Source organism: Octopus sinensis, linkage group LG7, assembly GCF_006345805.1.
Source record: "Octopus sinensis linkage group LG7, ASM634580v1, whole genome shotgun sequence".
NCBI lineage: Eukaryota > Metazoa > Mollusca > Cephalopoda > Octopoda > Octopodidae > Octopus > Octopus sinensis.
Window position 1 is genome coordinate 50,858,207 of NC_043003.1, and position 12,039 is coordinate 50,870,245.

The 12,039-nt window shown below is 35.2% G+C and overlaps 1 protein-coding gene across 1 annotated transcript in view; it reads right to left on the reverse strand.

The window, feature by feature from the left end:
* Nucleotides 1–379: 379 nt before the first annotated feature.
* Nucleotides 380–12,039, reverse strand: part of LOC115214401 (atrial natriuretic peptide receptor 1-like) — a 300,999-nt gene continuing 289,339 nt past the window's right edge. Inside the window, exon 23 of the mRNA XM_029783597.2 lies at nucleotides 380–579. Coding sequence (XP_029639457.2) covers nucleotides 484–579 — 96 coding nt within the window. The 3' untranslated portion in view covers nucleotides 380–483. The remainder of the gene's footprint in view (nucleotides 580–12,039) is intronic.

Consider the following 12,039-nt stretch of genomic DNA (forward strand, 5'->3'; position numbering starts at 1 on the left):
ATTATATTAATATAATATAACATAATATAATATAATATATATATATACATATATTATATTTTTTATTTTATATTATATTATACTATATTATATTAATATAATGGTTTGATAACAAGATGGTATTATGTATATGTATTTGTGTGGGGTGGGGGGTCTATGGTTCATACATTGATCAAGAGTACATCCATGAACGTGCGGCAAATTCGGCCGGTCACAAATATAAACTAAGCAATTTTTTTAACATCCATACTTACTTTTATGCATCCTTTCTATATACTTGTTCTTCTTTAATTTCTCTGTTTATCTTTGTCTCTATCTGTCTCTCTCTCTCTCTCTCTCTCTCTCTCTCTCTCTCTCTCTCTCTCTCTCTCTATCTATCTATCTATCTATCTATCTATCTATCTATCTATCTATTTATATATCACGTTCTCTCTCTCTTCTGTTCTCATATAATTCTCTCCTGCTCATCTATCGCATCTACTTTTACTCTGAAGGTGGTGTTAGACAGTATGGGTCTGGTTTTTCTGTGTTCACGTCCTGCTCTCCCTTTAACCAATATGTCTTCATAATACCTTTACCCTGCAAGTAGATCGAGAAGTGATTAAGAAGGAGAAAAAAATAGCAGTTAATATCAGCAGTGAGAATTTCAAGAATTTTGTTTATTTATTTATTCATATATACATATATACATACATATTTATATACTTACTCACTTCAGCCTTTAAGATCTAAAATTTCAGATTGAGAAAACAGATGTTTTCATAGACTGAAATCCGGGAGTATGAATCGAGTCGACATTTTTTAAAGAACTAAAACGAAAATATGCGTATGCATGTTGTTTATCTGATATGTTTGTGCACGTATTTGCCTATATGAGTGAGTGAGTATGCGTATGTGTGTGTGTGTTTGTGTGTGCGTGTGTGTGTGTATGTGTGCGTGTGTGTGCTTAGTGACTATACCATTAATTCTATATTTTGGTTTCACGCCCAATGGATGTTAATTTGTGTGGACTCCGTGATACTTACCTTATATATACGTCCTTTATAGATAAATACATTTCCAAGTGAGTGTGCTATATATTGAGCACTTTAAGGTTCGATGCGCGCGCGTGTGTGTGTGTGTGTGTGTATGCATGAACAGATACCTGCATGTATACATATGTGCAGAAAGTAATTTATTCTAGCAATTTGATTAAATTATTTTATGGAAGAGGACGCAGTATTATTACTGTAGATGCAAACTTTATCACCGTTAATTTTCTACAAACTGGACAATACTTTCAGACCATACCACAAACTAGATAGGAATATAATACACATATAGTAGAAATGATATCAACGTCGTAGTATCTTTATCTGGAGGAACTTGGTCGACAACGTGAATAAATGGGTATATCAATATCTTCCGATGAAGATACTTTTATAGAACAGCCACGTATTATAATGATGTGCTAAAAAATAGTGGATTCTCAGATAAGATTAGACACGTTAAAAAAACATTACAACACACAGTATAAGACAAGGAACAAGAAAAAAGATTTTATGTTACAACCCAGTATTTAATCTATCATTAAAAACAAATATAGCTAAGGAATACGTAATTTAATAGATTGCTATTTTCTGCCTAAGCACAAGTATATTTCGTTTTTGTATCTGTAAATAAATTAATGAGTGGAAATCGAACCGGTGAGTGTGTTAAGTAATAAGGCACTAAAAGAGAATGACTCTCCCCAGACACAATAACATAAGTATATTAATCTATGAAAAAACATCTCTACTATGATTAGTTATTCATTTAATAAGAATTTCGGTTGATATATTAGAGGTTATAATGCAGCAAAGCTGAAATGAAAATAGAGGCAAAAAGGCAGCTAGGACAAATCATACAACTTTAGTATTCGTTCGAATTGCCCAATAGATGGTAACTGTTTGGCAAAGTCGATAATATGCATATATATATCTATATTGGTGCAGCTAAATTAACATCCAAAAGCTAATTTTATAAAATTATTTGTAAACACTGGTAAAATGCGCAACAGATTTGTCGGAATTTATTAGTTTCTTACGTCAGCCATGTCCTCAAGTAATCAAGTTTATCTGTTCGTGCGTAGACAAGGCACAACCCTACAAGAAGGATATCTTTAAATCTAAAACACTGTATGACCTTTGCTAGAGTGAAAATAAAGAATTTTGTTTCAAGGAAGTAAACGTCTGAAAAATATTAAAATTGTTCGTAGTTAGTATGCAAGGAGCTAATAGCTTTTTGTGTAACAGCCATTTTGAATTTTGACCTGGATCGGGTTGTAAAAAGAGCTTGGGTTGGTTACCTAGTGTTTTCAGTAAAATGTTTTCTTTTTAAATATCATTTAGATGTCAATGCAATTTCATGATGAGTGTTCTTAGAGTGACCTCCATTGTTTGGGATTTAAGACGCTTCAATTATTCCCCTGAGAGCCAGAAATGAACTGAAAAATGTGAGCTTGAAACAGCTGTTTCTATATGTAACGCCCGCGCAATTGTTTTTTAAGTGCTTTCTTGGTAACTTGCGAATTATATTTCAAAATATAGCTAAACAAGCTCCAATTACCATCAGATCGAAAATGTGATTCCCAGTGCAAATTTCGACCCTGTCAGTAATAATGCATTAAAGAATACTATACACTTATGTCTTGAATCCTGCAAATTATCGCTTGTGTACCAGGAGTTCTACTCTAAATATCTAAAGTCGTTAAACAGACATCAAGTGACAACATTCAAGATCACCAGCGACTACAAATAGTACAGCTTCCAACTGAGAGATTTCAACGCCGATATCCAAAACCTTGAGTGTACAAAATCTCTATACAACAGAAGCACATAAAAATATATTTAAGCAGATACATATTTGAACACGATTGAATGAAATATACTATTGAATGAGACAGATACATACATACATACATACATACATACATACATACATACATACATACATACATACGTACATACATACATATATACACAGACACACATACGTATATATAGTATATATATATATATATATATATATATATACATGGTTTACATAAAGTATCTTTACAATTTAATATAATATTCTCATCCAAGATAGAGACCAGTACCAACATCCTGTGAGGCAAGCTTGATAATTCCTGAGAAGTCCCAGCATGAAGTCAATGGTGGTCATGTTAACCAATAAATAATACTTATCCACCAATACAATGTTGCGCACTCAATTTCACTGTTTCTTTATTCGTGTATCTATCTATCTATATCTATATATATGTATGTATACATATAATTCATATATATATTTTTTTATATCTGTATCATACATACATATATGTATGTGTAATATATATATATATATATATATAATATATATATATACATGGTTTACATAAAGTATCTTTACAATTTAATATAATATTCTCATCCAAGATAGAGACCAGTACCAACATCCTGTGAGGCAAGCTTGATAATTCCTGAGAAGTCCCAGCATGAAGTCAATGGTGGTCATGTTAACCAATAAATAATACTTATCCACCATACAATGTTGCGCACTCAATTTCACTGTTTCTTTATTCGTGTATCTATCTATCTATATCTATATATATGTATGTATACATATAATTCATATATATATTTTTTTATATCTGTATCATACATACATATATGTATGTGTAAATATATTATATATATATATATATATATATATATATATATTATATATATATATATATATATACATGATGAGGGCTTTGCATCAAGATATGAAAGCTACAGTTAATTTGGGTGGTAGGCTTGCTGAATCTTTTGCCGCGGAAAATGGAGTAAAGCAAGGAGACATTGATGTACCTACCCTCTTTGCAATATATTTTGCTGTTGTGTTGTCACACGCTTTTCAAAAATCCGAGGAACGTATTTACATAAAATATTGAACAACAGGGAATGTTTTTAATCTGACCAGACTGAAATTCAAAACGAAGGTTTTTACTTCACTCATTAGGGAATTCTTATACGCTGACGACTGCGATCTTGTCTGTCATTCTGAAATATGTCTGCAATCTCTTGTATCTGCATTTGACTCAGCTTGTGATGATTTTAGCTTGACCATCAACTTGAAAAACAAAAAACAGTTGTAATGTATCAACCTGCATGTGGTGCCGTTTGCAACCCCACTAAAAGTTTTATTAAGGGTAAGCTACTTGAAGTTGTTGATTCTTTCATCTATCTTGGACTCTCTGTACAAAGAGATGGAAATTTGGGAACAGAAATATATCTGCCAATTCAAAGGGCAGCACAGGCCTTTGGTGGCTTGGAGTAACGCGTTTGGCGTTTGGCGCCAACGGCATGCAAATAACAAAATAAAATTGGCTCTTTACAAATCATTTGTCTTACCATCCCTGTTGTATTCTTCTGAAACATGGGCATGTTATGAAAGACATTTCAAATTGTTAGAACAATGCCACCAAAAATGCCTTCATCGCATTTTAAACATTAAATGGAATTCTTTTACTCCAAACGCAGATGCCCTTGCGTCTGCAGGAATCACTTCAATGAAAGCAATGATTTTGAGAAAACAAATGAGATGGTGTGACCATATTGTTCGAATGGCGGATGAACGCACACCCAAACAGCTGTTTTATGGTGAGCTTGCAGAGGGGAAACGCTATCGGTGTAAACCTAAAAAATGGTTTAAGGACAGCAAAAGAATACAAACCTACTCTCAACCGAAAGTCCGAATGGAATAACACCCAAATTCCATTCAGAAGGACTATTCTATAACCACCCCTCTCTCTCTCTACCTTTTACCTGTAGTACTTACATACGGGTAGCAACGCGTATGTGCAGTTATATACAACGGTATGAGCAGACGTTGTTTGATACGAACAGTTGCACCTAGGCGTTGTATCCATTCACGGTTAGACGATGATGAGAGGAACAAACACACACCCACACACATATATATATGTGTGTGTGCGTCTATACAAACATATATGTAAATATGTATACAACCTTCAGCAAAGTAACAGTCATGTACACAACTTGGACGGACACATGCCAGTACACGGACATACGTTCACATACACATACACATGTACACACTCTCACAGACACATCTGCCCATTCTCCTAGACACTCACATACATACGTAGCACATGAATACAAACATACATACATACCTACGTATGGGCATACACACGTACATACGCACGTACATGTACGCACACACATACATGGGCACATGCACACGAGCGCGTATACATACATACGCACATGCGTACGTATGTACATACACACATACATACACACACACATACATACATACATACATACATACATACATACATACATACATACATACATACATACATACATACATACGCACATACATACATACATACGCATAATAGTAAAACATTAGTTCTGTGATATAGAGATAAAAATCTGATAATAGATTTTAGGGTATAGTTTTGGGAGTAAGCGTCATAAATTCACTTTCTAGCTTCGGCCGTAGGAAGTTGAAATTTGATAGCTTTGTGATGAGTGGTCACTCTACATCAATCCATCGCTACAGGTTTATAGCTTTATGTTTTATAGAGTGTATGTGCGTGCATATACACACACATACATATATCCATACATACATACATGCATACACAGGCGTATGTGCGTACATGCATACGTACATACATACACACATACATACGTACATATATATGACGAACTAACTGTTACTTTCTTAGATGCAGCACGGACTTTGTCAGTGAACAGGTCGCGGATTTTAGCGACGAAAATATTTTGACAAATTAAACTTAAATGTTGAAGTGAATCGAACGGCTTTTGTGTGTTTCTTAAATGGCTTATAAACACCTTCCACGCTGCAATTATATATATATATATATATATATATATATATATATATATATATATATATATATATACATATATAGCATCGATTCCTCTTGGGTGAGACACTCAACAACTGGTTCAGGAGCATCCGGTGGTCCAGATGTATTTCGTAGGCTGATAAATAAATAAATACAACTCGTTAAAATGACTGTTCTGCAATATAACTTACCTTTATGTAGAGACAAAACTATCCAAACGGAGGAAATATCTTCGTTTATATAGAAGATCAAAAATAAGATCACAGATGACAAAAAGAGAAACGAACACGCAATCCAGCGAGAAAAGTATTAAAAATAACCGTTAACAGATATGGATGTATAAATGCCCTCGGAAAAGATGCATGGCGCGAGTACACTCGCTCATACAAGCATCCACAAAAATGTGAGCATACGCACACGTGAGGTTTGGTGCACTCATGATCACAAAGCGAGTTAGTTATTTACTTGGTGTTTATAAGAATGGGAACAACAAGCCGTAAAGTTTGCATATGATGCAATATATATGGTTAGACGATGTGCAACAAGGAGTTCTGAATAATATGATGTTGTGTCTTAGGCCCAGTGATGCTTGCAGTACTGTTAATCTAGGGGTAGGTGCTACATTGTCGACGAGCATATTTAAAAGAGCCTAACTGTGTGGGACCGGACGTTGTGGAGCTTTTTACTACGAGTTTTTCTCGGTTCTTGTCTTTTAAAAGGCGAGCAGAGGTAGCGTGGAAAAGACAGAGGCGGTTCTGAGCTTTAAATGCAGAATAAAATATGTAGGTATATATGTGGGTATATATGTGGAAGAATAGAATATGTGGGTATATGCCTGTGTAGGTGGGTGTGCATGTATGTATGTGTGTGCATGTATGTATGTGTGTGCATGTATGTGTGTATGTTTATGAAAAGGAGAAAGAGAGAGGAAGAGAGAGTATGTGTATATGTATATGTATATATGTGTGTGTATGTCTGTGTGTGCGTGTGTGTGTGTGTGTGTGTGTGTGTGTGTGTGTGTGTGTGTGTGTGTGTGTGTGTGTACGTGATTGGGTGTGTATAACGTTCTTCAATATATGGTTGAACTTGGTATTTATTGCTCCATAGAAGTGCGAATTATATTTATCTCTATGTTGTGTATTTATTTATTTGTATTAATGAGACCTCGGTGACATTTACTTATATAACTACAGCATCACTTAAGGTACGGATGTTTACATATACACTCTCCCCTTTTCCGTATCAAATATCGGGTGCTTATCGCTTTTTATCATTTGCTAAATGACCCCAGGTAAAACGATAGGCATTCGTCGCTTAAGATATTTGTTAAACATCAGTTAGCTTGACTGAAAGGAAAAGTAAAATAAAAAAAATTACCCACTGATGTATTTTCTAAAGCTACCTTTTTCCTTATTGATTTTGTTTTAGTTTTCTTCTAACAAAACATGTCGTACTGATGTACTTTTGTGACTGAAGGCTTGGAGCAATGATAGTGTTGGTGTTTTGTTTGTTTTTGTAGTTATTGTTGCTTTTGTTGTTGCTAAATTAGTTGTTGTTCTTGTAGTAGTCTTTAACAGTCGTTAAAGGCACACTCGTACTGAAATAGTTGCAACAACAACTATAACAATAACAATGTGATGGAGACAGTCTTTAGTCGCTCAGACAACTAGAAATAGCGACCAAATCTCCCGCAAATCGTATCTTAACTTCTTGGGAAAGGAAATGGCATACTGGATATTATATGCCCTCGTAGTCGTAAACAATCATGGTTCTAATGTTTTGGGTCGTAAGTAGGCTTAATCTAGATAAACCTGGGGTTAAACAACAACGACAGCAACAACAATAACAAATCAACTAAATGAGTACTTGGTTCCATTTTCTCGTGTTACCAAAGGAGAAGCAAAGCTTAAGATAACCAATCGATCCTTCTATATAAATAACATAGAAAGAATCAAAGAAAAAGAGAGATATAAAGGAAAAAATCAATAGAAGATAGAGAGAGAAAGGAGGAGAGAGAGGGGAGAGAGAGTGAAATGGAGAGAGTGAGAGTTGATGCGTATAACGTATAATATATGGTTGAACTTGTTATTTATTACTCCATAAAATTATGATTTTTATTTATCTATGTTGTGTATTTATTTGTTTGTATTAATGAGTCCAATGTGACATTTATTTATATAACTACAGCATCACTTACGGTACGGATGTTTACATATACACTCTCTCGTTTTTCGTATCAAATATCGGGTGCTTATCGCTTTTATCATTTGCTAAATGACCTCAGGTAAAACGATAGGCGTTCGTCGCTTAAGATATTGTTGAACATCAGTTAGCCTGATTGAGAGAAAATATTTTTAAAAATCATGGTACCTTTAGCAAGAGTATTTAACCTTCGGCCGACCAATGTCTTGTGAGTGAATTTGGTGGACAAAACTGATAGAAGCCCTTCATATATAAATGTGTGTGTGTGTGTGTGTGTGTGTGTGTGTTTACCTCTATAGGTCCTCCACCACGGCTTGACAATCGGTGCTGGTGTGGTTTTGTCCCCGTAAATTAGCTGTTCGGCAAAGAAGACCGATGGAATAAGTACATGACTTTAAAAATATCAAATAAGTACTGGGATAGATTCGTTCGACTAAAATTCTTCAAAGCTTTGCTCTAACATGGCCGCAGAAACTGTTGTATTGGACAGGGTCAGTTTATTATTAACTGGTGTCTCAATGGCGTACAACCGTAAACCTTATGACTCAGGCAATCTTTTCCTCTCCTGGAGTCTATGAAATGAGAACTGAATCAGTACATCAATCTAGGACACGAAATCTAAGAAGACGCCTCTGTGTCTGTGTAGGGCATCTTGGGAAAAAAGGAAACGGAACTCAGCACCATTGAATTTTGAGAAGACATCCCCTCTATCCCGGAGCCAGAATGTTTTATTCTAAATTTCTCTCAGAAGCCTTGTCCTTTTCACTCAGTAGAGTCCAGATTCAATGCTTCTAAGTTACCAAAGCCAATAATTTCTATAACTATTTCAATATTATAAATTATACTAGCTTAAGGTGATCCGCTCTACGCGCAGGTGAGGGTGTGGTTGTCACTTTCTGTTGCTTCCTTTCTGTTTCTTATCGCCACATTCTCCCTCTTTGTTTCTCTCTCCTTTCTCTCTCTTTCCCACTCTCTTACTCTTCCTTTTTCTCGGACTCTCCCTCGCTTTCTCTTACGCGTGCATGTAAATTCAAAATTACTTAAAATTTTGTGAAATTTGATACTTTTTTCTGGTATATTTTGACGGTTCATGATGCAAATAATGCAAACAGAAAAAAATCTAAAAATAGGGCAAAAATGTACTCTTTTTAAAAGTTGAAAAATTTTACCCTCCTTTCCAAAATCCCCCAAAGTTTTACATCCACAATTAAAGATAACCGCCTCTAGCCCCTGCAGCAACACGAGCGCAACCTGTTTATCCCATAAAACTAAATTTTTCCCATATTCCTCACCATGGCAACCAAACGGTAGCCCCGAGCGACTTGCAAGACTCCTAACACCGTTGCCCACCCCATTTCACCCCCAGTGTAAATTTTGGCGCCCATCTACCGTCCCTTAAACCGTTCCCATCCCAAACTGTGACAAATAACCAAGAAATCAAATAGCTTTTTCGCATTTCAGCTTTATAGATATTGATGAATATATATACACACATATATATGTATACACATTTTACACACACACACACACAAATATATATATATATATTAACACAATATATCTGATTTTTGATATCTGTTATGATTATGCGGTGGTGGTGGTCGATAATAATTCACTGTTCTAAAAGACCTGTGACAGGAATATTTAAACATTTGGGGCTGTCAACGCTTTCTCTCTATAGATAGAGACAAACATACAGTGAGAGAGGTGGTGGGAGAAAGAGTGACAGACAGACGGCGAAGGCAGAGTGGGAATGAGAGTGGAGAGTGTCAAACGTCGTTACAGAGAGAAATTGAAGGGAAGGAAGGAAAGAGCGAGAGATCGAGGAAGACAGGGTGATATCTGAAAGGGAGAAACGACAAACACTTGTCAAAGTCTGGATTTTGTTGTCCTAGTAACCACAACTTTTAGATATAGGTTTCTAGCCCAGTCCAGTCGCTTCCTCGCCTCTTTTTACATGTCCCAGTACATTTTGGCGCCAATCCGACCCCATCTACCGTTCCCATCCCAAAATGAGACAAACATCTTTTTCGCATTTCAGCTTTATTGATTAAATATTATATCTAAGTTCATGGGTTAAGTTGTTTAATTTATTTATATATTTTATTTGCTTTGGTTTGGTTTAGAAAGACTGTTGAAATGCGAGAACATTCCTCTGGGACATGAGATATCGATGCGCTTAATGTTGCTCTTGATTAAGATTAAGCAGTGCTAAAGGAAAAACAAGGGCAGGAAAAAATTGCTAGAAGCTGATGTTCTCAGCACGGAAAAATAGAAAAGTTGTTAGTGCGGAGCCCGAGGGATGGAAACATTAATGGGGTAATAAAGTCCGAAACATAATGTCTGATAATTCGGATTGGTCACCGCTACAATTTCACTGATAATAGGATAATAAAACCTGGGCAGGGTAAACAAATATAACAACAAAATGGTATGATTTAAGAGAAATGCTGATTCTGTATCAGTCTATTACTGCTGGACCTCACTAGGGGTAACAATATTTTTATACTAATATACTCAGGTTCGCTCAAAGTAGAAGAAAATGAACATAACAATTGATCGTGTGTGTGTGTGTGTGTGTGTGTGTGTGTGTGTGTGTGTGTGTGTGTGTACATTCTTGCGCTTCTTGAAACGATAGATTAGATTTTAATAATGAGTCAAACGGTATACGTTAAACACATGGATATTTATGAAGGCAGAATAGCCTGTGGTTTGGACGAGAAATAATCCGGAATATTTAATTTGAATTATATGAATTATTCAAGCGAAAATAAAATTTTAATAGATATTTATTTTAGATATTTATTTCCTCGTTTCTTACTCGGAAGCTGAGAAGCAAGGAAAACCAAATGGAAAGAAAATCGACAAATATAAAAATTACAGCATTCTTCCTTCTATTTAACTGTATGCCTGCATATCTAGCTATTTATTTGACATACACAGTTTCTTCTTACTCTCTCTGTCTCTCTCTGTCTCTCTTGAGCTTTTTCTTTTAATCTCTCTCACTCTTTCTCTCTCGGTCCCTCGTTCACTTTCTTGTCTTCACGTCGCCTTATCTTAAATTTAACCAAGATAAAGTGATAAAGCAACATTGCTTCCATATATAAATTGATTAATCTGGGAAGATACAGAAATAATTATTTAAATTACCATCTATTTTTCATTCAAAAACAAATATCTCATGCTGATATTTTATGGTATGTATATGACATTGAAAAATAGCCATGTATAAAACACTTCATAATGCCACAAGCCATTTTGAATGAATCAGTTCAATGATAAGCTTAAATGTAAATAAATTTATCTTTACCTACGTACGTCTATTTTCGTAGAAAAGATAGAAGCAACCTCGTCGGATGAATCAATCGTAGTCCGCTGGTAGTACATAGCATCATTATTATTATTTTTAATAAAAAAAAGTAATATCGGCTTTGGTAAACTTTCAGTCCAGGGTGTAAGAGAACTGTAAATGTAAGAATATATTTAGCCAAGTGTTCGACAGCTTTGCATACAATACATGTTCGTGTGGTTAAGAGTTAGGTTTTACAAACTGGTGATTGCACATGTACGCTCCTTTCCTACAGTGCTGTTCATTAGATAAACCTTCAGTCGACCAATGCCTTATGACTGATGTGTGTGTGTGTGTGTATGTGTGTTGTGTGTGTGTGTGTGTGTGTGTGTGTGTGTGAAAGAGAGAATGTGTATGTGTAAGTACATCGGTGAAAGATAGATACATTGGTGAGCAAGTTTTTCTCCACAGTCTTCAGACTTAACATTGCCATCTATATAAGTATACACATGCGAGTGTACGTGCACTCAGAAACACACAAACATATTATTTCGCCTTATAAAACGTATGTTACTTGCATATAGAGGACTACATTCTAACGTCTTCTCCCCTTAATTAAAGACAGTGGGTTGTGATTTAAGAGAGCTTTGACTGCTAT